A 27,005-nucleotide genomic window follows, 5' to 3' on the forward strand; every position below is an offset into this window, starting at 1 on the left:
TAAGCCGCTTTTGGGGGCCATCGGAGCCCGCTAACGCAGGTACGACCACTAAAGAGACCCTGGAATCACTCCGGTGAGTCACTGGCCGGTGTTTACTCGGTAGAACGGCATACTTCTTGCAGGTCGCGAGAAGGAACGAGGTTTGCTGTGCGAAAATGCCTTGCCGTGATGAATTGTAGAAGACGGTCTACTCGATTCGGCGATATGTGCAAGTGATAGACCTATACTCGCTTCTTCTGAAAATGAAAAAGACAATGGTTGAAATTGGCAGCGAGTCTGGAAGTCATCGTGGCGCAGCACCTCTGCCGGACAGCTCCAAGCCCGCGATGTCAGGTTGTGAGAGGCTGATGGTCGAACCGGCTGTGCGGTTGGTGTCGCTGCCAATAAGCAATCCGCATTCTGATGAAAAAGGAAGGATGGTGTTGAAGAGAGAGGCCGCCGGTTTGTGGGGTGGAAGAGTGTATTGGGTGGGGTTGTTCTCGAAAAAGTGTTAGTGCATTGCTGCAAACAGTTGCGGGAACACTAACATTTTGTGGAGCACATCAACCTCCAGGGTCCGGTGGCTTGCTTCCCGAACACCAACTTCCTCTCAACCTCACTCACCACCCAAAACTCACTTGAATCTGGCTCTTTGGGTTGTGAGGTGTAAAATGCATATCGTCTCTGCGGCGCTCGAAATGCCGCCTATCATGATCGAGCAGCATCTCATCGGAGTGGCTGCCTGTCTGCCAGCCCAATGACAGCGATATGTTGTTGTTCGAGTTCATCAGCCGCAGTTTCTCTTGAATATGGTGGGCATCTTCAACGGTTCATGTTGGCCCCTTCTACCTAATATCCAGCCTTATATTTGAAGCCATTCTCATGTTCGCGAAGTGAAGCAAATGTCGAAAGTGTTTTAAAGCACCATCAACCTCACCCTCCCATGTCTTCTTGATCCAGGGGTAATCCTCCCTCAAAATGACACCCGAAAGATTCTACATCCCCCGAGCCTTCAACTGGATCCTCCCAGCCCAAGTCTTGCTAGCCGCAGTAGCCATCTACTCCTCCACCTACGTCTTCAACCTAGCCACAACCCCAACAATCCTCACCATCATCGCCGTAAGTAGTTCCCTCCTCATATCCCTAATATATCACTCACTAACCCCCCCAGACCAGCATCCACCTCCTCCTAGCCCTCTCCCTCTGCCTCACCCATTCCATCCCAACCCGAAACACCCACCAAATATTCACCACCCCCATCCTCCTCCTCCTCCTCCTCCTCCTCCTCGGCACCGGCCTCTGGGCCGCCCAGCCTCTGGCTACCACGCCCAAACAAGTCAGACCTCCTCCTCACCTAACCCACTCCCTCTCCCCAAAACCACCACCCAAATCCCCTCACCCCAAAACCTGGTCCAAAAAATCGGCCTCGCAACCACCGCCCTAAACCTCTTTCTCGATCTCGCCCTCCTCCTCCTACTCACCCTCTCCATCATCCTCGACCAAAACCCATCACCACCACCACCACCCTTACCAACAACCATCAGTTACCCCCAACAACAGTCCCACTACACCACCCACCACCAGTTCACCACACCAACCTCCCCTATCCCTCCCGTCCCCCCTATCCCAAGCACCTACTACTCCACCGCCATCCCCGAATCACGCATTTAAAGATAGCTACCATTCCTCTCAAGAAAATAAGTACTCCTCTCAAAATGATATACACGCCTTTCAACATAGCCAGCACCCTCTTATGCCTAAAGATAATCAGCACCCCTTCAAAACCCACCAACGCATCCAATACCTCTAAAACAAAACCATACAAATAACACAAATACGCATCATACACATCATACACATACACACCACCATCAACCAAGTAAGGGCTGGTAAAACACAAACTACACGCTTCATCCACACCCCTACTAACTACATCGCTACATCATCTACATTCCTCGCACTAATTCCCCCCAACAACTTGACCCCCTGATCAACACAAACCAACCAGTATGATTTCATACCTCCCCCATGTTACAGAAAGAAAGAAAAAACCGCTGGGTTGAAACAAGACTGCCGAGCAAAAGTGTCGTCTGCTGTTGTGTAATGCCCTCCTTTTCGAATCAGACATGCCTCATTCATGATTCGATTTGCCATTCACGTCCGCATCCTCTCCAGCACTGGATCCTGCACCTGTTTAAGAACTTGTTCCAGAACTTGCTCCGGAACTTGCTCCAGAACTTGCTCCCCCATTTACTCCATCACTTCCTCCCCCATTTGCTCCAGCACCAGCTCCTGGAGCCAGCGTATCTTCACGCGTCCCGAACGTCACGAACGTCGACGAGCTGGCCCAAGACACCGGCCGCCGCAGTGGGGGCAAAGACGCCGGCCGCCGTGCTACTGCCTCCACAGCATTTCTTAGAGATCGTACAATTCGCCAATCCTCCTCCGTCATCTCGCCTCTGCTACGCCCAACAGAGCGAGGCGGGGCCCCAGGCGTCCGGGACCTCATTGAGCTGGGCAACACCTTCGGCTGCACTGGTGTTGTTCCCGCACCCGCTCCAGCATTTGCTCCAGAACCGGATCCCGCACCCCCTCCAGCACCAGATCCCGCACCCCCTCCAGAACTGGATCCCTAACCCCCTCCAGAACCAGATCCCTCACCCCCTCCAGTACCAGATCCCTCACCCCCTCCAGTACCAGATCCCTCACCTCCTCCAGCACTAGATCCCGCATCCACCTCGGAACCCGAAGCCACACCAGCTCCCGCACCAGCTCCCTCGCCTCTGGTACGCCTGATATAGCGAGGCGGGGCCCCAGGCGCCCGGGACCTCATTACCCTGGGCAAAACTTCTGGCTGCACTCCAGCATTTGCTACAGAACTGGATCCCGCACCCGCTCCAGCACCCCCGCCAGAACCCGAAGCCACATCAGCTCTCGCACCACCGCTTGGAACTAGCGTACCGTCACGCGTCCGGAACATCATGTTGCTAGACAATACTTCCATTGGTGTTATTTCCGCACCCGCTTTAGCACTTGCTCCAGAACTGGATCCCTCACCCCCTCCAGCACTGGATCCCTCACCGGCTCCCGCACCAGCTAGCGTACCGTCACACCTCCGGAACCTCGTCGAACTGGGCCAAACCCACGGCCGCAGTGGATCAGAACAAGCTCTTCGAGCCAGCAAATCTCGCGGATCCTCCTCCGCCAGCTCGCCAGTCCTGATATTGATATAATGAAGCACGTTCTCGGGCATTTGAACCGCCACCCAACCGGGCAACTCGTCCGGCTGCAGCGGTGGTCTCGCAGCCGCTCCCGGAGCTAGCTAATCTCGCGGATCCTCCACCGTCACCTCGCCCGTGCCGGTGTTGATATATTTAGGCACATTTCCAGCCGTCCATATCTTCACCCAACCGGGGCAATGATCCGGTATCATCTGTAATGCCTCCACAAAATGTGCTGGAGCCCGCCAAGCAGCTCGCGGGTCCTCCGGCGTCTCCTCGCCGCCTGTGCTGGTGTTGACATCGCGAGGCGCGTTTCCAACCCTCTTCAAACTCAGCAAATTGCGCAAATCCTCCGGCGGCACTGGTGGTGTTCCCCTACCCCCCTCTCTTTTCAGCGGATCCTCCCACGACCTCTCGCCTGTGATCTTGTTGATGTAGTAAGGAATGTGGTCACGCGTCCGCAACTTCACCCAACCGTGGCAATGTTCCGGCGTCAGTATTTCTCCCCCAGCACCTCTTGGAATGCGATCACCTCGCGGGTCCAGCCGCGTCCTTCTGGGTGCGCTTCTGGAGAAGTCGGCATAGTAATGTCTGCCGGCAGAGTCGCAAAATACGTCCCAGTCAGGGGGGAAATCACGACGTCCCGGATGCCGCCATACGTTCTCGAGCTGTTCCTGTGTTCCTCGCGGATCATCATAGGTCTCCTTCCCGGTCTTGAGGTTGATAAAAACTTTACCGCTGTCCTTCCGTCTACATACCCACTCAGGGGGGAGCGGGACTTCTCGTAATTCTTCGTCCTCCTCAAAAGAATCTTCCTCAGAAGGATTATCGTTTTGAGCACGCTGAGCAGCTGTTGTAGATGACTCCCCTCGCTGGGGGCCTTCTCCTATATCGTAACGGATTCGTTTGCGTAGTGCCTTTGGGTCTCGTGCGCGTATTCCTCTGATTTCTGTATTTGGGTCTCGTAGGCGTATTCTTCTGACATCTGCCTTTGGGACGACTTCTGCCTTTGCGACGACTTCTGCCTTTGAGACGACTTCTGCCTTTGGGACGACTTCTGCCTTTGGGACGACTTCTGCCTCTGGGATGACTTCTGCCTCTGGGATGACTTCTGCCTTTGGGGCAACTTCTGCCTCTGGGACGGTTTCTGCCTCTGGGATGACTTCTGCCTTTGGGGCGACTTCTGCCTCTGGGACGGTTTCTGCCTTTGGGTCGACTTCTGCCTCTGGGTCGACTTCTTTGTCTTTTCCTTTCAGTGCTCGTTTACCCTCTGGCGTGAGCTTGTCCAGCTCCGTCTCCTCGACTCCTCCGCTTTCCGCCTTTGGGGTTGCTGGCTCGGGTGGTGCTGGTAGAGCGCAGCAGCACATATAACGCCCGAAAGACCTCTAGCCACATTCCAGCTCATCACGTCTCACAGCCTCCCAGAAACGGACGCAGGATATAAGAAATAGCAAAAAACCCAAGCCACCCAAGATGGAGGATACCACCGTTGTGACCACGAGCGTTGTGTTCGGGTCCCTTTTGTCAACGGGTGCCATGGTGGTGATGCTGAATGGTGTCTGCGTGTTGATGTCGGTAAATCTACTGGTAACGAACGAACAATCGCGGGCTGACTGATGATACTGGCGATAGACTGATGACACTGGTGATGGGAGAGGGAGAGGGAGAGGGGAAGAGGGAAAAACCCAGATGTCGTTGAACCATAAGACCTCTGGAAGGCAGGTTCCTTCCCCGAAACTTGGTCGGGGCAGGGGCCCGTCAACTGCCCCGAGAGTGAGCCCGAAAGGGAAGAAACCTAGGCTCTCGCAACGAAAAGTCCCCATAGAAGTGGAAGGATCATGGTGAAAAAGCCCCCGCGCAGGAAAGTGCCCTCGAACACCAGAAAGAAACATCAGTCACAAACTCGGGCACCCTCCCCACAAAATAATTGGGACAGCAAAAGTAGGTTTGACCTATGCCATATTCGTGTCAATCATTTGTGATGAGAGAGTGCTCAGGGTATCCATTCATCAATCTCGGCTCGTATCAAAAGTCTCCCCGTTCAGTAAGACGACATTGCCATCTCGCTGCCTTGGCGCTGCTGTTGTTGCTGCTGCTCCCACGTTTTCCTGCACACCTCCTTCATGAGCCTCTTGGGGGCCATGCGCCCAGTCATCAGCTCAAAGGCCTCGATGGCCATTTCCGCGACCACCTCCAACCCGTCGACGACCACCCATGATGGCGACATGTGGTCTCTGACAGCATGCATCTGGGCTACCAATGGAGTTACCAGAGGCTCGTAGGCCAACTAGAGCAGAAAAGTCAGCAAAATACCTAGATATCACAAAAGCTGGCTCATCTGATGCTTACCTCGACCACGACGCCACCAGTCGGACTCCTAAGCCAGTCCAGAGGCATCTCAAAATCAGCAGGCGCGGACCCATTCGCGCTGGTAGCTGGAACACAGGAGATCACCATCGTGGGAGGTTGGTAGGCCCGAGGCCATGGCTCTGACAGCGATGGAAGGACTCGGCAGATCTCATGTGACCCTCCTTTTGTGCCCACAATTCCCTGTGTTGCCGCCCAGTCGTTGAAGTGCTGTGCAACTTGGTTGGCATTTGGTGCTGTTCGGTTGTAGATAAAGATATTACGGCATCCCAGCTGAATCAGCGCATAGATGGCAGCTCTGGCCATGCCACCGGCGCCAACAACTAACCCGGTAGTTTTAGATGGCTGGACATAATTCCGTGGACTGATAGCCCTCCGAAGGCATGTCAGAATGGAGCTCCAGTCGGTATTATCACCAAAGAACTCGCGTGCAGGCCCGGCCTTGTTTCGAGAGTTGGCATGGTCGAGAATGGCGCTCGTCTTTCCCCTGAGTGGAAGCAGTACGTTGACTGCTCCTATCGCGGTGGCATGGTGGCTCTTGACTTTGAGATGGGGCATGATGGCAACCTTGAAAGGGGCTGTCAAGCTGGCCCCCCCAAAAGAGTCTGATAGGCAGATCTGGTTCAGCCTGTCGATCGTAGAGCACGTTACATCCTGGAAAGTGTGTGGCATCCCGCAGAAGTCGTAGGCCGCACTATGCATGGCCGGTGATAGCGAATATGATACGTGGGAGCCGAGCACGTAAAACTGCAGCGGATCCAGAAGAAACTGCCGGAAAAGCAACTCATACGAGTGATAGTAGGTAGAGACCGTGGCAAGGTGGTCTCGCTCATTCTCCATATCTGGATGCTTCACGGGATTCAAAATCCTGCTTTGCAGTGGTGTCCGAACGCCGAGGACGGAAAAGTCGTAGGCCACAAGTGGTGGCTTTGGGTCTGGTACTTCTTGCTGTAGCCTCCTCTTGAAGCCTTCCAGAAGCTCAGCCGGGCTGTCATTTGTGCAGAAGCGGACCATCCGCACCACCTCGCACCCTAGCCCCTGAGCCCTCTTGTAGTTTTCCATCTGTCTGTCGTCCTGCCAAGCAAGGGCCCCAAAGCCCATGTACCAGAAGTTCCCAATGATCTTTGACCTTCCTCTGTGCCGTAGTACCCGGTTCACAAACTCGTCATGGCGCTGGAGATCTAGGCTGATATAGTCAACGCCGAGACGGAGGCCCAGCTCCAACAAGTCAGCATCCATGGCGTCTTTTTCTTCCGGCGTTCGTCTTCTTTCCCCTCGTGGGTTTTCTTCCACATGGTAGATGATTGGAATGCCGAGTTTTCTCCTTATCAAGGCGATTTGTCTCGCAATAACGTTCATCAGATCGTCTGGCCAGTGATCGATGATGAACTCGACGCAATCTCCTCTCGCCTCAAAATCCTCCCATTCCAGATCCATGTCCATCAAATAGGATAGTCTGAGTCGCAACGCGTAGGAATATGACCGGAATTCCGGTGGCACTGAGCTCACAGAAAATGGGCTCTCCAACCAGGCCTTGGTGGCGCCCCTCCCTGTGACGATGTCGAGAAATCTGGTAAAATCTTCCCTGGCACTTAAAAGCTTCGATGGCCCAGACTGTCGGCCATTCAGTGGTGTGCTGGCCCCCGAGCTCGTGCCCGAAATGTGACCCCCAGATTTGTTTGGGGGATCGTAGAGGTTGTAGTACTCAAAATTGGAGCAGCTTCTATGCCGCTCGTCGGCTTTCAGGAGCTGTTGAAGGTCGGCAGCGTCCAAATGCCGGGCAATTTGCTCCTTTTCGCGGTGAATGTAGACGACTGGGTTGGTGCTGGAGTACTGTCTTAGTGCGTCCTGTGCCTCTCCCGTAAGGCTGCTCATGCCACATTCGATGATACACCCGGTCCTGTTGCTGTCCAACATTCGTTTGAACACCTCGATATCCTGCCTGGCAAAGGCCTCCCTGCCATGTCGGGCGAGATACTCCCCACGTGATAATCCCGTGGTTTTCTCAAAGTAGTGCTCCTCTGTGACTAGTCGTCGGCGTAGGTGAAGAGCTCCCATGAATCCCAAGGTCCGCTTCCCTGCCCCGCGGCATCCGACGAGGACAATGGATGAGTTTGCCTCGAAGGCCCGTTCATTCTTTGGTGGAGCCATGGTGTTGTCCGTGGCGTCGACACGGCTGTTGAAATGGTCCTCAGCTCGGTGGTCTCTTGTGGTATCGATATGGCACCGTGAGCTGGACCATTGGTGCGTGATCAGGGACGGGATGAAAAGTCGAGAAGGGGCTTATGATGCTAGTATCTTGATTTGTGAGACTGAATAATAATGAGTGAGGGCATCTACCTATCAGATAATCAGACACAATTCAGGCCGCAGATGAAGGCCCGACTCCCAGTCGCCATCTTGGACCGTCGAAATGTCGGCAAATCGGTCGGGACTGGCAGGCGGGAAAATGTAGACCCTGCATTGGCCCGGGCAGTGAAGCCACCCCCGCAACGATGCTGCGACAGCGGGACTCGGGTGCCGGGTCGTCGGTGTTTAGTGGGTCACTGCCCCAGCAATGCCCCAGGAAACGCGCCAGTGTTTGCGGGGAACATGGCAGTGGCTACGGGAGATGCAAAGCACAAATTCAGTTTGAAATAATGAAGCACATGATGTCCAATGGGAGATCATGGAACAGATGCAACGTATGAATGCTACGAATGGCAGCTGTCATGATACCTCTCGGCCGAGATGGCAAGAAACCTCCACTGGGAACCATGAAGAAGGAGGGTGCAGCAGGCTTAGGTTGAAGGCCATCCATCACCTGCCCTGGCATATCGGGCCCTGCCGGAGGTTAAACTCCACTCGAGGTTCACGTCATGTTGAATAATGAACTTGTAACAGATGTCCTGAAATGTGTATAATGAATCAATGCCAAAATATCTAGATTACCTTGGGTAGACATGGAGACCAAGACGTGCCGTGTGATCCCCCCGACACGCCCCGCCTCCGTAGACGTTGAATTTTTAGGGGCGCTTCCGGGGCACTGGTTCGGGCCGGGTGCTAAGAGCGCCGGAAGCGTGGGCCCGAGCCCCCACGATTTCCCTGCAAATCAAAGTCCCCGCGTTCGGCACCGCGCTTTTCTCCTGCCAACTCTAACACACCTGTTTTCCACCGAAATACGGCATTGGCTGGCTCTGCTCTGCTGCTCCCTCCCTTCCTTGTGGATAAAGTATTTCTTCCGACCAAGTCTATGGGCCCCGCCCGTTCCGAAGCCCCAGGAAAATGGAGTTCTCCGTCGAGGAGCGCGCTCCCTTAGCCACCAACACCAACCCCGTCTTCGGTGGTGCTACCGCTTCCGGCCCTCCGCCTCCCCCAGCCAGTGACACCGGCGCCGATGCCGGGAGTGAGGCTCCGGCCAATCCCCGCAAGAGGAAGAAGGCCTCCCGTGCGTAAGTGTCTCACTCTCTCTCCACCACTGACGTGTCACTCATACCCATCTCATAGTTGTGACTTCTGCCATGTCAACCATCAGCCATGTGACAATGGCAAGCCAAAATGCAGTGTCTGTACCAAACATAACAAGCCATGTTTATATCTCCGTCCAACCAAGAGACGTGGTCCCCAAAAAGGCTACCGTACTGCTCTCAACACCTACAAGGAGAGTGCCGCCGCATGGGGAGCTGTACTGGACGCCATCCCTGGACTTGACGCCCTGATAGAAGGCCATCTACGAGGAGCCGCCGGGAAGAGCATGATAACCGCTATCAAAGATTCCAATCAGCAGGAAGCCTTGATCAGCAAGTGGCAGCAGAGCTCAGTCTTCAAAGCCTTCTTTGGTCACAACGGCCCAGCACCCACTCCACCCACAGAGAACAACAACAACAACAACAACAACAACAACAACAACAATAACCAGACCACATTAGATTCCAAAAACAACATTCTACCATCACAAGAAGTCGACGAAGAAGACGCACCAGAAGAACCACCCGCCCGGCCACCACCAGCAAAGAGAGCCACACTCCAACCACCCGCCCCAAGAAGCCAATCAGCATCAAGCTACGTGGTACCAGAACAACCAAGAACTCCAATACAATTCCCCCAACTGGGCTCTCCCTTCCAACCAAAAGATTCCGCCAGCTTATCAGACATTGTAGCAAAAGATGCTGCCCAGGCGTATGTCCTTGTTTCTTCCTTTTTTTCAATTCGCAACTTCTAACAGTCTAAACACAGAGCCATGAGGACCTCACAAACCCTCGCCTCTCTAGGCTTCGCCCCAGACGAAACAATAGCAGATTTCTACAGCATGGGCTCCAACCCAGAACCAATAGCCGACTCCAACGACCCAGACTTTGACCCGTCGCTCGGCAGCGAGTCGGAGCAGAGGGCTTATTACGAGTTGCTGATGGGGAGGATGTTTCCTGGGTGATGTCTTCTTTTGCTCGAAAGGCTATGAAGTCACGTGTATTATATTTATCATATTACCAAGCATTATGTGTTGTCATATATGAAGGATGAGGTGAGTCAACCGTCTCAGATCAAACAATGCCAACTGGAAACTAACCTCAGCCCAAGAAAGTGGATGACGATCTCAACTGGGTGAAATTTGGAGGGTTGTGGGAGACGTAAAGTTTTGTACAAGATGAGAAATTAGATACCCGCCTTTTTGTGCAACCAAATCTGCATATCAAGTTTGACGGTGTACCTATTATAGCAATGACTCAGGACTGAGATATTCTTGCAAGCCCATCTCACTAAAATCCCAGGAAATATGATGATGCTTTCTTTATCCGCAATCTGATGGAAACTCGATGCACCCAAGATTAAAATGATCAAGTCTCATCACATTAGGTTCTGGATATACTTGTATTTTGCATGCTATCTCCCTCTCTCTCTCTCTCTCTCTCTCTCTCTCTCTCACACACACACACACAACTGTCTCTCATACTATATTCCCTAATATACTTTCTCAGCCAAGTTATATCCCATATATTCTTACTCTTTCTAATTTTCACTCTTCCTTGTTTTCTTTTTCATTCTTTCCGCTCTTGCGTACCTATTCTCCCACCCCTCCATCCCTCTCGTTCACACACTCACATACATTCCAACACATAACAAAGACCCAATACGTACCACCTATCACATCTCCACCTCTCCTACGTAGCGCCCATTTATAAAAGTCATCCACCTACACATCCTTATCATAAATTTCACACCGAAACAAAAATACACAGGATCATCAACAAACTCATCAGCTGTGAGTGTAGAAGAGAGTTGTCTCAGCTGTCTAATAAGTCTACAAAACATGTTGTCAACGAGATGTGTTCAACAGCAACTCCAAGGTACCACCACATCACACGGAAAATATTAAAGGAGAGCGTTCTCTCCTCGATAGACACTACAAATGAGCAACACTGTGAGTGTGTATTGGTAAAACTTCTACCCCTAAAAGAAACTATCTAAGGATATACTATGGGAGAAAACTCTTTGAGAGGAAGAAAAAAAAACAATGTGAGAGAAATACCAGTAGTCTACCCATGAAAGCCAGCAACCGTATGACCAAGAGATCACAATAAAAAAAAACATCTGTCAACACACTTCATTGCCATGCCACCACACCAGTCTCCGCTGCTATGAGCCGCTTTAACTACCAGCTACCAAACAACAATGCAAAATACAAAAAATTACAGACACACAACCATACTCTTACACAAAATCTCACACCCATTTTTTAGAGTACACACCCTTTTCCGTTTTCCTTTTATATAACCCCCCCTTCCCACCCTTTTCCCTATCCACCACCGCTTGTACCACCCACCCTCTTTGTCCGACTCCACCGCCGAATTTCCCTCTCCCTTGCCCATTCCTCCCATTTGGCCTTCCTCCACTAAAGAAGCCCCCCATGCAACTCCCCCAACAACCCCTCAAACTCCTTCCTCGCCCTCTTCCTTTCCACCTCCCCCACATCCTCCAACAACTCCCCCTCCTCCTTCCCCCTGATAATCCCCCACGCCCTCCTAAACTCATCCCTGATCTTGACAATCCCCTGGTGCGTCACCGTCCTGGCAACATTGTGATCCGTCTCAAACGGGTCCTCCACCGCAAACAAAAACCTGAGCCTGACCTCCTTTACTTCACCACCGCCACCACCACCCGGAGTCCCAACACCACTACCACCACCGCCCGGAGACAAAACCCCCCCCACACTCCCCGGCGACAAAACCCCCCCTGCCGGACTCTCCACCACCGTCTTCGCCCCCGTCCACCCCTTCTCAACCTTGCTCATGAAACCCCCCTGCCTCCTCAAACAAATCACATCCCTCCCCCAATCAAAACCCTTCCCCGTCCTGTGGTTATTATGGGCATAATACTCGAAAAAGCCCCTCAACAACATCCCCAAACTCTCCCTGTTCATCGTCAGCTCGTTCCCCTTCGCCAGCCTCTCAATCTGCGCCTCGTCTCGCCAAAAGTGGATGGGGTACCCCTTGCACATCTGTGGCGGCTGCCCAGACGGGCCGAGGAGCTGCAAGTTAGGCACCACAAACGGCCGCGCAACGTTGATAAGGTAGTGCAGCATCATGATCGCATACCCGTAACTCCCCAGCGTGCCCCGGTAGGGCGAGTTAATTTGCCTCACCTTGGCCCAGTGCTTGACAAACAAGATGAGCGGCCTGACCCTCGGATCGCAGAGGGAGTAGCACCTCAGCAGGGTCGTGTTCTCCACCGCTAGATGAGCAGAGAAGTTGATGTCGCACTGGACGCCTATGTTCGACTTTGGGAACTCGAGACGGTCTCTGTGCAGATCTCGAGGTTGGTTGGGCGGTTCAATGGCTGGGTCCCCCAGCTGCTTGATCGTTGCCATGAGCTCATCGGATTCATCCGGCAGGGGAACAGCCAACTCGCCAGTCTTGTCGTTCTTCGTCATCGGTCCCCGAAGCAGAGCAACATAACACCTCACCAAACTCGCCGCCGGTTCCTGATATTGCCCTTTCTGGAGACACCTCTCATAATCCAGCGCAAGCTGGAGACTCTTGTGCCGTTTCGCCACGGCTCCCAACGTTGAGGCGTAGGGGAATTTCGAAAACTCATCCACCTGCTCGCGAACCTCGCTGTTCCAGATGCCGTTGATGTAATGTCGTATAACAATCGGAAGGATCGTGTCCCCAGTTGACGACTCGTCGCACCCGCCCAGCTCAACGAGCAACTGATTCGCCCTTTTGTGAAAAGCCACCACCGGCTCATGCGGCATCTGCGCAAGATGAAGAAGCGCAAGCGACGGAATCCGTTTCAGCGTCTCAACATAGTTCTGGACTTCCTTCTGATACGTCAGCGGATCCTGACCGACATTGCTGCGGTGCATGAGGTCCCTCCAGCGTGCCAAGGTGGCAAAAGACCGCCGCTCCGAATTATCGTCTTTTTCTTGTACCGGTCGATCTTCCCACGACTGAGCCAGCATCTCTCCTTCGATCTGGAACAAAACCCCCAACAGGGTCCTCGGCAGTTTCAAGGTGAGAAGTTCGTGTTCGTTCAGATTCCTGGAATTCAACAGCGCCTCCCGCACCTTCTCGTTGGCAACACCCCGCGCAAACGCCAGACAGACCCGATTGAGAGGCTCGATCCACTCGGGCGTCATCGAGGAGACGTTGGTGTGGGTTATGTCGTAGCCCCCAAGCTTTCGAAGAACCTTCTTGGCGGCGTTGTGGTAATTCGTCAGACTCCGTCCATCTTGCTTGAGAGACTGAAGTAGCTGCTCGGGAGTAGATACCGCTTCACTTTCCTCGACAACACGTGCCGGCTGTTGACTTTCGCTTCCAGGCGCAGGAGGCGGTTGTGCTTCCTCAGCTCCCCGGATAGGCTCAACCTCGTCATGCGCATCCTCTACATCAACCTCGGCCTCTACCGCTCCCTTTTCCCAGTCCTCCCTTTCCTTCAACAGCGCAACCCGTAACTCCTCTGGCGGCTTCTCACAAATCTTGATGATAGGCACTCTGGTCCGGGTAAGCAGCCTCGCACCCAACCCCATGTCAAGAAAAGCCTTTTCGATCAGCCTCGGTATCGGAGAACCTGATGCCTCTGGTTGAGGGTCCAACAACGGGGCAAACAGGCCCAAGTCCATATCCGCGTCCTTGGTTGCAAACCCAGACATCAGACTTCCAAAACACTTCAGCTGGACACTCTCTCGTGGAAACCACGGTTCGCCGGCTTTTTCGTTCTCGAAATTGGTAATGACATCCCGGACGACCTGCTCAATCCTGACTCGGAAAGCCTCCTTCTCTTGAATCTCAGCGGGATTGATCTCGGCATTTGCAACGACTTCGTTGCAGATGTTCTCCAGATGTTGTGCCTGCGCCAGAACCTCCCTAGTAATGCTAAATGCACTGCCACTACCCACAGTTTGATGACGGTGAGGGTGTGGCGGCTGGTTCCTAAACCGAGGTGACTGAAGGTCGGGCCGCACGGGCGACGGAAGGGCTGGGGTGATGACATCCACGGGATACTGTTCCGCAGGAGAATTCATTTGTTTGGGGCCCTGATAAGATCGCGAGACTTGGTGCCGCGGTTGTGTGAACGGAACGCCGCCTTGACCTGGGTCAGGTGGGAGAAAAGTAGCCGAGTGAGGCCGGTAAGCTGGTGTTTCTCCCTGCAAAACGCCACCGTTGCCTTGAGGTCCCCGGGCTTGTGGCCATCCATGAGGCTGACCGCCACCGCTGCCGCCGCCTTGCCTCTGGTTAGGTGGGAGGAAAGTAGCTGAGTGAGGCCGGTAAGCTGTTGCTTCTTCCTGTAAAACACCACGACCGTTGCCTTGAGGTCTGTGGTTAGCACGCTGTCCCTGCCAATGGCCGCCTCCCCTGCCTCCACTGCCTCGAGACTGATGGCCATGGCCACCACGCTGCTGTTGGTTGAACTGTTGCTGGTTTTGATGGTGTTGGGAATTCTGCCGTTGATGCTGATGCTGAGGCTGATGCTGAGGCTGAGGCTGATGCTGATGCTGATGCTGATTCTGATGCCGGGACACCGGCTGTGGTAGAATCTGAGGTTGGGATACCGGCGGTGGTAGAACCAGAGGCCGAGGGTCGATGGGGATGGTGAGTTGAGCAGCCAGCTCGCGACGCTGACTCTGGTTCAGACGCTTCTGACGCTTCTGTCCAGAGGCATCCACCACGACCTGAGTCTCAGCAATAACCCCCTGCTGCTGCGGTCCAGCAGTAGACGGGCCTTGACTTGCAATCGTCATATTCCCAAAGCGATCCTCGAGGCCCTGGCCAGGTTGACCAGATGGAGGAGGAGGTTGTGCCATTTTCCACACAATGACCCGTCTGACTTTTGGAACCCCTCGACGGCGTGCCAGTCAATGCTGTGGGTATGGAAAAACGAGGGTTGGCCTCATAGGGCTAGTTAGGGAGAAGGTCGCCGGCGTGGTAGCTATTATTGACTAGCTTGGGTTCACAATGGCGCCGCGTAGAGCTATACGGGAGTATGTAACCAGCCTTGTTTGGCTTGGTCGAAAAAGTATGAATGAAAGCCGAGTTGGCAGAATTTGCAAACGCGTCTGACAATGCTGGGTAGAAGGTAATGATGATCCCAAAGTAGTAGCTGTTTTGCCAGCCGCAGCAGACTGGTAGAGCCTCTGGAGGAAAGTTGTAGAATTCTCGGTCAAGGTTGTAGAGCAACAATTATTTCATTGCTGGTGAGGGAAACAACTTCAGCGAATGACCCCACTTATCGCTGTGAGTTGGGAGCGATTCGGAAAGCGCCAAGGGTTACCGTGCACGGGCCATATCAGCTGGACCTTTGAGACAACCAAGCAGGAAAGTGGTCTTGGATGATTATTTTACTTTTTTTTATTGGGCTGCGAAAATCGCTGGTCTAGATATGGTCTATCTGCAATGTTCATCACGCTAGATCCGCTACTTCCACCTAAAAGTGATGCCCGTTCACGACAACCTTCTCCTCCGCAATCTCCTTGAGCACCTTGTCCAAGAGCCCAGCGCTGGATGCCACGAAGCCCAGGAATGGTGGCGATGGCCGAGTGACCTTACTTCTGTACTCGGGGTGGGCCTGTAAGCCAACAAAGTATGGGTGGTCCTTGAGCTCAAATGCCTCCATGCGGTTGCCAACATCGTCCCGGGCAACGAAGTGGAAGCCCTTGCTCTCAAGCTCATCAACCATGTCAGGGTTGACCTCATAACGATGTCTATGACGCTCGTGTGTCACCTCAACACCTCCGTAGAGGCCACGGAGCTTGCTCCATTCGGTGCCGGCCTGGAAGAGAGTTGGCCGTGTGCCAAGTCTCATGGTACCACCCATCTTCCTACAGGTTTGTTAGCTCCATGTCCTGGGACTTTCGTTTTCTCGTTGCACTTACTCCTTGGAGCCCTCGGGCATAAAGATGACAGCCTTGTGCTCGGCGTTGTTGTCAAACTCCTCCGAGGTGGCATTGGGCCTGCTGAGCAAATCCCGGACCGCCTCAATGACGGCAACCTGCAGACCGAGGCAGATACCGAGATAGGGGATCTTCTTTTGACGAGCGAACTTGGCCGTCGCAATCATACCCTCGATGCCTCTGTTGCCAAAACCACCGGGCACAATGATCTGGATGAATGTCAGCTACCGAAAAAGAAAATCGTCCAAAATTAGGGGGAATACACACCCCCTGAACACTCTCCAGAACAGCCCAAGCGTCCTTGTACTTGGATGGGTCCTTCTTGAGCATGGCCTCCTCCAAATGCTCAGAGTCGACATTGATCAGGTTGAGCTTGCGCTTGAGGTGCATGGAAGCGTGCTCAAGCGCCTTGACTACCGACAGGTAGGAGTCCATGTGGGAGGTGTACTTGCCAACCAATGCAAGCTGAACTGGCTGGAGATCCTTGGGGACGTCAATGGTCTTCTTCCAGAGATCCCACAGCTTGGCACCTTCCTCCTTTCTGCTAGCATCCAAAGGAATCTTGTCGAGCTGGAGACCCTTGTGCAAAAGCGTGAGCAGACCTTGCTCCTCAAGAAGGACAGGGACCTGGTAGATTGTCTCCATGTCATGCACGCCAATGACCTGGTCGAGGTCAACTTGGCAGCTGAAGGCGATCTTCTTGATGGTGGCATCGTCGAGGGAGGCATCACACCGGCAGGCAACAAGGTCTGGCACCAGACCAGAGCTCCGGAGTTGTCTGATGGCGTGCTGGGTGGGCTTGGTCTTCTCCTCTCCGTGGATCAGTGGAACGAAGGAGACGTGGATGTTGAAGAAGGAGGACTCGGGATCTCTGACGAGCTTGTGTCTCAGCTGCACCAGGGCCTCTACGAAAGGCCCAGACTCGAGATCACCAATGGTACCACCCAACTCGATGATGCAGACATCTGGCGTCGCACCCGAGTCATCGACTGGGATCTTGGCAACCCGCTCAATGGTGTCGTTGATCTGCTGGACGATGTGAGGCACGACCTGGACGGTTCGGCCAAGGTAGTCTCCCCTTCTCTCTTTCTCCTATGGCACAGGAATCATGTCAGACCTGGAAGGGGATGCAGATTTACGATCAGACATACGATGACGGCTTGGTAGACCTTGCCGGTTGTGATGTTGTTGTCCCTGGTTAGTTGGATGTCGAGGTATCTGACAAGCGTCAGTATCTGGTCTCATGCAAGGAGAGATGAGACGGATACGAGTTACCTCTCATAGTTTCCAAGATCGAGATCAGATTCACCACCATCGGCAAGCACGAAGCACTCGCCGTGCCTGAATTACAAGTGTTAGTTATGCGCCGGTTGTCTCGTATTGGGAGCTGGTGGCATACTCTAGAGGCCCCAATGTGCCGGCATCAACATTGAGGTAGGGGTCAATTTTGATGGCCTGGAAGAGAACATGATGAGCCCGGAGCTACTGAATTGGATGAAGTTTTTACAGTAACGCCTACCGTGACCTTGAGACCAGCCGTCTTCAGAAGAAGACCAGACGAGGAGGCTGCGTGTGTGTGTTAGTCGAGGAGACAGCAGAGGGCAGGCGACGAATGAATGTGTCACCACATACCAATAATTCCTGTCAAAAAAAAAGCAGGTCAGCGCTTGGCCCCTCCTCGCTATCAGAAAACGGACTGCCCCTCGATTGGAGCGTGGTGGAGAGACTTCAGCCAACAGAGGAACTGACCTTTGCCAATGCCCGAGATGACACCACCGCTCACGAGGACGACACGCATTTTGAATATGGATATCGGCCGGTACTGGATATTTGAGCTGATGGTTGCTAGGGATCGTGAGAGTTTGGTGCCAAGAGATATACCCTCAAAAAATTTGAGAAGGGAGGACGGCAGAAAAAGGTACCCTTTTGAGCGTCTGGAGGCGCGCACTTTTTTGTGGGGCAAGCGTTTTTTTGGTTTCAAACTCCACGGTGCCGGTGGAGCGAGAAGGTGAGACACGAGAGTCACGGCAGGCAGAGAGCACTTGACTTCCAGGCAACATCCTGTCGTGATTGGCTGGGTATAGACTTAGTATGCTCTCATATACTACATCGAAGTGAAATGAGTCTTATCATTGCTCTGTCGTTGCTGTTCCATTGCTCTCTTCGTGGTGATTGCCTGGGATGGTAGGTGGTATCCAGTCCCAGAGCCAGATCAAAAACTCACACATGCTCTCGAACAGTGGCTGGAGCGAACCTCGACAACTAGAGTTGCCACAAGAGCATAAGGTTCAACCCAGCTAGTACTTATTCTCCAGAGGGCTTGGGCTTGGGTTTAATTACCTCGTATCCCAGCATCTGCCGCTGTCCGGAAAGGTCAGCAAACCTCTCCAGTCCATGCCCATCTCGAGTCTCGACTTACAAGAAGAGAGAAATTCTGGAATCAACCCCGCCAAACCTTGATGGTCGAGCAGGGTGGTCTGTGCTCACCCGGTCCCAGCAGTGTTCTGCCAAGCCATTTGCGGCTGCCTTTTTAGCGGGTCCCTTTGTCATCCATGCCCGCTGCCAGCCGTCGCCATTGATCACTCCAAGTTCTGTGACAGACGTTAACTTTTGGCATTGACAACGAACAACCACCGACCACTACCCAAGTATCGACAACCACTTCTCTCATATCCGCCGCCGACCGGGTTCAACCAAGGAGTTTTCGGAGATCGATCGATTTACGCCAGAATCTCGCTGCCGATTACTCTGTCGCGCCGCCATCTTCAGTCGCGCTCTTGATGACGACTTGAGCCATCAATTGCATCTTTCTTTCGCGGGCCTCCTCCGTGTTACCATCGGCGCATTGACGCGCCTTCCAGTCGTCCACTCATCCCATCGAGTTTCACAAGTCACCACACAATGAGCGCGCCACAGCAGCAACCGCCTGGGCCTCCCCGTCCCCCAGGCGCTGCCCCAACCTTCATCCGCCGCAAACCCAACACAGACCCCTTGAGAGCGAGAGTAAAACCCAGAGCCAAACCCCTCCACGCCTTACCCCCAAAGGGCAAAGAGGCCAAAAGGCTGGTCGACTCCTCCGGCGAGCTCGACAAGGAAATCGAGAGAGAATACGCCAGCAAGGTCGAGCAGCTGCGTCAACAGCGCGCACGGAATGGTGGCTGGTCAGATCAACCCGCCGGCAGCGTCCAGGAGTTCCCTCTTGTCCTCACCAAGAAGGCTTTCCGCGAAGGAATTCGCCACCATGTCATGCGGTTGCACAAGCAGATGGGCGGAGCAGAAGTCGACATTGATTTGTTGAATCAGGACCAATTTCCCCGACCCGTCACATTGCACCGTCGCGACCCGCGCCTTCCTCCCGCTTATCGGATGGCTATGAAGCAAGACGATGTCCCAATGGACCCCGAGCAGCAAGCTGAGATGGACCGCATCCAAAAGATGAAGGCTGACAAGGAGGCCCAACGGGCCCTTGATCAAGCCCAGATGGCCCCGGTCATTAAGGACAACAACCCAAAGCCGAAGACAAACAACAAGAAGGAGAAAGCTTCCGCCTTTTACGGCAAGCACTCCGACGCCCACAAGAAGCAGTCCGGCCTGCGCTACGAGGAGACACTTCCATGGCATCTTGAGGATGCCGAGGGCAAGGCCGGCGTGTGGGTTGGCTCTTATGTGGCCGGTCTTTCAGACAGCAACGTCGTGTTCGTTATTGACGGCGCGCGTTTCCGCATGATCCCCTTGGAGCGGTGGTACAAGTTTGACGAGAAGCCAAGATTTGACACCCTCTCGCTCGATGACGCTGAAAAGCTCATGTACGAGGTCAAGGAGGTCAAGCGATGGGTCATGAAGGACAAGGAGAGAGAGGAAAGATTGCGGGAGAAGCTGGAGACGAGAATGTTCCTGAACGGCCCTACCAGGGTCAAGACTGAGAGCGCCACTTCTCGCGCCGCTCGTGGATCCGAGAGACAGGATGACTACGAGTTGGATATCTCTGGCGACGAATTCCAAGATGATGACGAGACTCCTGGTTTTGAGGCGGATGATGAGGACGCCAAGGAGTCGAAGGAGCGTGTTCGCAAAGAACAGCTGGCTTCCAACTTGTTCGGTGAGGGTGAGGAAGACAAGGTTGAGAAAGAGGAGAGGGAGAGGCAATTGGAGAAGCTGAAGAGAAAGATGATAGGAAAGCAGACGATCAAGGGATTGGTGAAACTGGAGAAGGCGATGGACTACGACGACATGTCCGAGAGCGACTCTAACAATCCGTTTACGGACTCTTCGGATTCCGACGACTCCGACGAGGAAGAGAAGAAGGAAGAGGAGAAGAAGCCTGAGCCTGTCACTTCGGGGTCTAATACCAAGGGGAACACCACGCCTTCCAAGAGCGCAATTGCCAATAAGAAGGGCAAGTTGAAGCGGGCTGGTTCACCGGAGATGTCGGAGTCGAGCGACATCGAGACGGCCCGGAAGAAGATGAAGACTGGCAAGGGGTCTAGCGTGCCGAGTCGGATGGGCACTCCTATTCCCGGCCGGCCGAAGGTCATGCCGGGGGCTACGAGTGACGGGGAGGCTACCGCTGGGGAGGGGTCTGATGGCGGTGCGATGCTGAAGAAGAAGTTCAAGATGAAGGCGCAGCGGCCTGGTGGGACGCCTTCTGGTTCGAGGGCGGGCAGTCCTGCTCCAGCCGGTAAGCTTTTTCCATCTGCTGCTGTCACTCCTTGTCATACAAATCTAACTCGTGAGAAACAGGTCAAGCCTCCAAGACGGGCACCGCAACGCCCAGCGGCTCGCCGCCTCCGTCCTCGAAGCCGGTTGCTAAGATCACGGCGCAGGAGTGCTACGAGGCGCTGGCCCGACACACGAACGGCATTGCGCTCGTGCCGTTCATGTCGCAGTTCAAGCACCGGATTGACAAGCCGGGGTCTACTACGAGGCAGGAGTGGATCCACATGGTCAAGAGCTTTTCTGACTTTCATCATGAGACGAAGTTGCTCAAGGCGAAGCCGGGGTGGAGGCCTAGTTAGGCATTGTGGTTTAGTTTTTGTATAACACTGTTGAGTTTGGGAGGGGATAACGGCTTAGCACTAGTGATCATAAAAGGCAAGATGCTGATGAAAATGGGAGGATGTTTTTCTGCGGTTATGGAGGTTGTTATGTAAGGTACTCGGGATGAATACTTTGGGGCCCGAAATCTGGGCTGGAGGAGCTGGCTTGGGGCTATCAGCGAGTTGTTTTTTTGTTTTTTTTTTCTTTTTTTTTTCTTTTTACTCGCTTTGCTTTTCTCTAGATCGAGGGATAGGCAGATAGGCAGAGCAAATTATTTTTGTGAAATTGAAAGGATGCTGGTGAAAGGTGATTGTTGACGAGTTACTTTCCTTGCGACCCCTGTTCCACAGCAAATCAACGATATTGAACAACTTTATCTAGAGCATCCCTAACATCAGACAACAACCAGAAGAAGTATTTTCCATTGCATTCACTTCACTCACCACCAACTCAGCAAATCATCACCCCTACTGATGTGAATGATATGAACTATTGCGTTGTGGATAAAATAATCGTTATTGCAATTTAGAGTAACACGGATAGCAACCGTCACCCTTGTGCATTTTTTTTCAATTAGGTGGGTAGGGAATAAGACTTTTTGACAATTCTTCAAGGCCTGTTAACCTACGGTATCTTTTAACCTGCTATTTCTATTTTTGAGACCTGTTGACTATCCTTCAAGGGCAAGGTTCAGCACCTGCTTTGCTGCAGTGCAGGATATAATCACAAAAAAGAAATCACCGATGTCCTTTCTATATACGCCGTCATTTCTTCCATCGAGCCGATGGCTTGATCAATCTTCGAGTTCGGAAAGATTTAGCAGATGGGAGTGAGTCTCCGCTGACCGGTCTGGTCGATCTGTGTGCTCTTTTCGAGCGTGGAAGGAAGTCCGCTTTACGAGTCTTCCCCCTTCTGCAACCCTAATCAACGTCCAGCAGTTCTTTGAGCAGAGAGGCTGGATGACAGTCGCAACAAGCCGGGCAGACACATCAACAAGCAATATGTACGTAGGTAAACAAACCACAAATACATAAACCCTTCATTTCACATCTCATAGTATCCTAATGTTGCTCATGTTGTGTTGCAAGGTAAATCTCTCTCCAGAATCGAAAATATTGATTGCCCTATCAGCGTACTACTAAAATGCTTCATAATCCTTAAATAAATAAATAAACTCATAATAAACCCTCATGTCATGCCCCCATCCATCATCCCATGCTCGTCAAAATGCCAACCGCGCGCGCCCACCAAATGTAGTATAATGTCATGACGATCCGACCAGCAGTAGTTGTACTGTCGTCCCGTCATATGCTCACCATCGAGACCCCCCTCCCCCCCAAAAAAAAGCAGCCGCTAAACACTCAAGCAAGTTATACAAAGGGAAAGATGCGCCGCCAAAAGTCAAGCTTAAACAAGCTCAAACCCCCCCTCCACCACCACCGGCTCATTCTCCTCCCGTCTCTCACTCGTCCCGCTCCGCAACACCTTCTTCGCCTTCCTCCCCTTCACCGCCTCCCCGTTCCCATCCACAACCTCATATTCCTTCTCCACCAGCTTCTCCGTCTCCTTCTGCGTGTTCCTAGCCTTGACAAAAACCTCCAGCGTCACCGGCCGGTCGGGAGAGTCATGCCTGTCAAACGAGTACAGTACATCGTCTTGTGGAGCTAAAGTCGGAATAGTAGAAGCGTTGACGTCGTTAAGGTCAGCAGCGTTGATGTTTTTGGCGAGGTTGTTCTTGATGACCGAGTCGGGAGTGTACCAGTTGGAGCGGCCCTTGACAATGTTCTGTCCGACGGTGGGTTTGCGGGCGAAGTGGTAGCTATAAATAAGAGAGGATATGTTAGAGTAAGGTTGACTAAAGAAGGGGATGCAGAGGACATACCGATCAACATATCTCTTGTCTGGCTTCATCTTGGCAATGTGAGCATCGTTGGAGTACTTGACAGGCTTGACCTGGTCCCAGAAGCCCTCAGTCACCACACCAGAGAGGAAGCGGCTGCCATGCTGCCACTTGGTATTGTGGTCCTTGACGCGCTTTCGCTCCTTGGCGCTGTGGCGGAGATCGCGCTCGAACTGGCGGGACTCAATGGTGAGGTTGGCCATGGTGATAGTTGAAGATGGATGAGATGGGTATCGATAAGGTAGATGTAGTAGTCGGCGATAGGTATCTCGTGAAGCGCAGCGCGGGTATGGAATAGTCCGCAAGAAGAGCTTCAAGGATGGTAGGAGATGTCAAAGATGATGATTGAACAATCTATCGATGAGATGTGGCAAGAAGGAAAGTAGCAGGTTGTATGTGTGTGTGGGAAAAGGTTTCCAGGAAGTCCCCAGTATATGAATCAATGGTAAAGTTTACCGGTTGCCGGGTGAGAGGTTGAAATAAGAGTGGGTTGGGGTGTAAGTGGTAGCTTCCAACGGACCCTGCCAAATGATGCAAAAGCCCCCCTGGGGCGGGTGAAATGGAAAGGCTCGTCTTTGTTGTTTCCTTGGTTGTGTGATTGTTCAAACAGGTCAAGTGCTTCCAGGAGCGCTTGACTTTAAACAACACAAAGAAGGCCCCGGGTCTTCTCTTTCGGGACGCCGGCCGGGTGACTCAGATGAAGGCAGTGAGCAGGGCGTGTAATTGACAAGCCCCTGTTGGCGAATCGCGATAAGATGCCGAGATGACGAAAGAGGAAATACTAGCTGCAACGAGCCAATAGGATGTGAAGGTACAAACTGAGGACGACAGGAGTGTCTTGGGCTCCAGCTGATGATAACGAGGTATGTATAGGTGTATAGTTCTTTGACGATTTATACAGAACAAGAGAGAGGGAAAAGAAAGGAGAGGCCTCGAGATAGGAAGGGGCTGGACACAAGAGAGGCTTATACTCAGTCAAGGAGGCTTATCGGCCTGTTTGGGAATGCCCAGGATCCATGTGAGGATGGCGGGTGCGGGTGATAAAGCTCGAGCGGGAGGTGGGGAGTGGGAGTGGGAGTGACAAGTGACGACAGGTCGGCGTGTGACACTTGTGAGCACCCAGCAGCTGCAGCTGAGACGTGGACATGGACAGTGCTCGAAAGAGATATTCTTGGCTTCTCTCAGGGTTGACCATGATGAAATGGCGGCCCAGGCCTGATCAACGTAAACCGGTTTAGCGGACATGAAACAACCACCGTCAGGCCCGTTTCCAAGCCATCTCCAGTGGCTTCGTCAGCAAACTGGAAGCGGTCGTGGTCCCAGTAGTCCCCTAGAGATGTTAGCAGTGACGGCGTCATCTGGGGTAACCTAAGCTTGTAGACATCAAGATGTTCATGCCGGATGTCAAATGCCGGCCCATGCACCACACCCTTCTCCAACGCTTGTCCTCGGGTGCCCTGCAGGAGGATGATGCATCGACCATCCGGTGTTTCCTTGAACAGGCAGCCACTGACGGGACTCGTGTTACCCACAGGCAATGGCATCTCGACATTGATGAGAACGGGGATGATGTCTCGAGATGAACATGGTCGAGGTTCGAGGTGCGATTGGCAATTGACAATTGGAGTCGGATGCCACCACTGCACCATACAAGTGGATGCCTCTGTGGAGAGCTGCAGGAACCCCCACAACCGGCCCCCGCCAAGCTCACCCTTCTGCTAACTGCATCACCAACATCTCCAGAGCCATCTCACGACACAAACATGTGCTCTCATGGGTAATCATTCATTTCTACCGGTTTCGTCCGTCTTGCTCTCCAACTGCCGATCGGAATGCTCGCGTCAAGTGAGTTCTTCCGGACAAGTCCGCTGACGCGATTCAGCTGGCCACCAGTCTTTGAGGATCACAGCCGGCCGGCAAAGGTGCATTCCAAGCGCGCGCGCGCGATAAGGATAAGGATAACGGATGTCATCCTACCCTCCCCCCTCTCGGATCTCGATACTTAGCCCTGTCTGTGCTGTCCCCTTCACCGCATCCTCAACAACCGTTTATCATCGACTAGTCAAGTCTTGTATGGTCTAGAATCCAATAATTACCACATAGCAAAACCCCCCTTGTTGGCTCAAAGGAGAAAGAGAGAGGCAAAGAGAATCGAAACGAAAGGCGGCCGGGGTGTCGGCTGACCTCTCGCTCTTCCTCGTGAACGGGGTCTCAGGTCATTCACCTTTGACTCGGCCGCAGACACGTACCTGAGTTACCGAGGACCCCGCACTCTCTCTCAGCTTCCACATCTGCTTATTGCACAGTTTAAAAGTTCCGACCTCGGTATTTGCAACTTCTTATCTCCATGTAGACGCAGAAGAATAACAGTGTGAAGAACTCAGGGGCGGCTATCGGGTTGCCAGATTGGAAGATGGCCGTATAGTGGGAGTCCATGTGTCCCGCTGAATGGAAGCGTCGGGTGTGGTACTCAATATATTCTAGATGTGTTCAAACAGGATGGGAATGTTGGCGGACCACAAACTAAAGCCCGATGTTTGGTCCATTCCCCGTGGTCTGTCAGATCACGGGTCCCCATATCGGGCTCAGCTTCGCCTCCCGCAGCAGCAGCGCAACAACGCGGTTTTGGGGCTTGGAACTGGTCGGCTGTCGTGAGCTGACCCAGACTTCTTGGGAGGAATTTCAATTGTAGCATCACACTGTTAGTCGATGAATGCGAGATGGAATTGCCCCTGTCCCAAACCAACCGGTGTAGCCAGCCAGCTGTGACCTTGATGGCCTTATCGGCTTATCACCCCTTATCAACACCTTATCAGTGATGTCACCCAGTACCACTGCAAACGTGCTGCAGCGCAACGCGACCAGAGCAACAGCAGCCTTGTGGGGCGGAACAAACCGCTGCACGACATTCTTGTCGCAAACACCACAAGCAGCCAAAATTTCGGCCATCACCACCACCAAACCCAACCTCACCCCCCCCCCCCCCCCCCCAAAAAAAAAAACCCATAACCGCCCACAATGCCAACAGACAAAGCAACCTACCTAGCAACCCACTACCTAACCGCCGACCCCCCCAAATCCACCACCACCTCTTCCAGCTCCACCTCCAAAAAACGAAAACGCTCCTCCAAGACAGCCGCCGACCCCGTCGCCCAAATCAACAACCTCCTCATCCACGACTCCGATGACGAATCCACCTGGGCCAACCCCAACCCAAACCCCGACTCCGACTCCGACGGCGACACCCCCATGACCATCGCCGGGCACACCTCTGAATTCCGCAAGTCCAAGAAATCCGCCTGGTCCACCGTCGGCACCGCCGTCCTCCCCACCACAGTCAAGAAACGTGACGATTCCGACAACATTGCGGATGCCGTCCTCGCAGCCGCGAAGAATGATGCTGCTGCCTTGGGTCATGACTCTGATGACAGTTCGGAGGAGGTGGATGACGACCCAAGACAGGTAAAAATGTCAAATGGCATGCGCCCGGGGTTGCAGTCTGCAAAGTCGATAACGGAGCAACTTGCCAGAAAGGCAGAGGAGGAGAAGAGAGAGTTGGAGAGGTTGACCAAGGCGATGGAGGAGGCGAAAAAAGCTAAAGAGGGGAAGGAAGAGGAGGATGAGGTTGTTTTGCGGGATGCTACCGGGAGGAGGATTGATGTCAGCTTGAGGAGGGCGCAGGCACGAAGGGAGATGTTGGAGAGGGAAAGGGCTGAACAGGAGAAGGAGGCGCTTTTGAAGGGGGAGGTGCAGGCTAGGGAGGCGGAGATGAGGAGGGAGAGGTTGGAGGGGGCGAAGTTGATGACGCTTGCGAGGGGGAAGGATGATGAGGGGATCAATCGGGAGCAGAGGGAGGAGGGGAGGTGGAACGATCCCATGGCGCTGTTTTTGGAGGGGGATAAGGGAGGGAAGGGGAGGAAGAAAAGGGGTAAGGGGAGGCCGGTGTATCAAGGGCCGGCGGAACCGAATCGATATGGGATAAGGCCGGGGTATAGGTGGGATGGGGTTGATAGGGGAAACGGGTGGGAGAAGGAGAGGTTTAGGATACTGAATAGGAAGGAGATGGTGAAGGGGTTGGAGTATGCTTGGCAGATGGATGAGTAGATGCACACTTCTTGGAGTTAGTAATAATGGA

General features: G+C 53.3%; 8 protein-coding genes across 8 annotated transcripts; 3 read left to right on the plus strand and 5 right to left on the minus strand.

Annotated features, from left to right (window-relative positions):
* Positions 1-2,484: 2,484 nt before the first annotated feature.
* Positions 2,485-4,567, minus strand: PODANS_3_4575 (uncharacterized protein; the record flags this gene model as incomplete). Its single annotated transcript, XM_001909210.1, has 3 exons — positions 2,485-2,771; positions 2,872-3,265; positions 3,329-4,567. 3 exons carry the CDS (start codon positions 4,565-4,567, stop codon positions 2,485-2,487), a joined length of 1,920 nt encoding a protein of 639 aa, XP_001909245.1.
* Positions 4,568-5,241: 674 nt separating this feature from the next.
* On the minus strand, positions 5,242-7,718 carry PODANS_3_4580 (uncharacterized protein; the record flags this gene model as incomplete). Its single annotated transcript, XM_001909211.1, has 2 exons — positions 5,242-5,487; positions 5,550-7,718. 2 exons carry the CDS (start codon positions 7,716-7,718, stop codon positions 5,242-5,244), a joined length of 2,415 nt encoding a protein of 804 aa, XP_001909246.1.
* Positions 7,719-8,943: 1,225 nt separating this feature from the next.
* On the plus strand, positions 8,944-9,978 carry PODANS_3_4590 (uncharacterized protein; the record flags this gene model as incomplete). The annotated part of the gene is made up of 2 exons (XM_001909212.1): positions 8,944-9,725; positions 9,783-9,978. 2 exons carry the CDS (start codon positions 8,944-8,946, stop codon positions 9,976-9,978), a joined length of 978 nt encoding a protein of 325 aa, XP_001909247.1.
* Positions 9,979-11,436: 1,458 nt separating this feature from the next.
* PODANS_3_4600 (uncharacterized protein) lies at positions 11,437-14,847 on the minus strand (the record flags this gene model as incomplete). Its single annotated transcript, XM_001909213.1, has 1 exon — positions 11,437-14,847. One exon carries the CDS (start codon positions 14,845-14,847, stop codon positions 11,437-11,439), a length of 3,411 nt encoding a protein of 1,136 aa, XP_001909248.1.
* Positions 14,848-15,467: 620 nt separating this feature from the next.
* Positions 15,468-17,712, minus strand: PODANS_3_4610 (uncharacterized protein; the record flags this gene model as incomplete). The annotated part of the gene is made up of 8 exons (XM_001909214.1): positions 15,468-15,861; positions 15,916-16,142; positions 16,201-17,025; positions 17,085-17,151; positions 17,209-17,274; positions 17,333-17,388; positions 17,453-17,499; positions 17,679-17,712. Coding segments are annotated over 8 exons (1,716 nt in total), but the record flags the coding sequence as incomplete, so codon positions are not given.
* Positions 17,713-18,834: 1,122 nt separating this feature from the next.
* PODANS_3_4620 (uncharacterized protein) lies at positions 18,835-20,973 on the plus strand (the record flags this gene model as incomplete). The annotated part of the gene is made up of 1 exon (XM_001909215.1): positions 18,835-20,973. The coding sequence occupies one exon, from the start codon at positions 18,835-18,837 to the stop codon at positions 20,971-20,973; it is 2,139 nt and encodes a 712-aa protein (XP_001909250.1).
* Positions 20,974-22,377: 1,404 nt separating this feature from the next.
* Positions 22,378-23,073, minus strand: PODANS_3_4630 (uncharacterized protein; the record flags this gene model as incomplete). Its single annotated transcript, XM_001909216.1, has 2 exons — positions 22,378-22,789; positions 22,853-23,073. 2 exons carry the CDS (start codon positions 23,071-23,073, stop codon positions 22,378-22,380), a joined length of 633 nt encoding a protein of 210 aa, XP_001909251.1.
* A 2,815-nt stretch (positions 23,074-25,888) lies between these two features.
* Positions 25,889-26,974, plus strand: PODANS_3_4640 (uncharacterized protein; the record flags this gene model as incomplete). The annotated part of the gene is made up of 1 exon (XM_001909217.1): positions 25,889-26,974. The coding sequence occupies one exon, from the start codon at positions 25,889-25,891 to the stop codon at positions 26,972-26,974; it is 1,086 nt and encodes a 361-aa protein (XP_001909252.1).
* Between the last annotated feature and the right edge of the window lie 31 nt (positions 26,975-27,005).

Source organism: Podospora anserina, chromosome 3 (genome assembly GCF_000226545.1).
Source record: "Podospora anserina S mat+ genomic DNA chromosome 3, supercontig 2".
In the NCBI taxonomy this organism is placed as follows: domain Eukaryota; kingdom Fungi; phylum Ascomycota; class Sordariomycetes; order Sordariales; family Podosporaceae; genus Podospora; species Podospora anserina.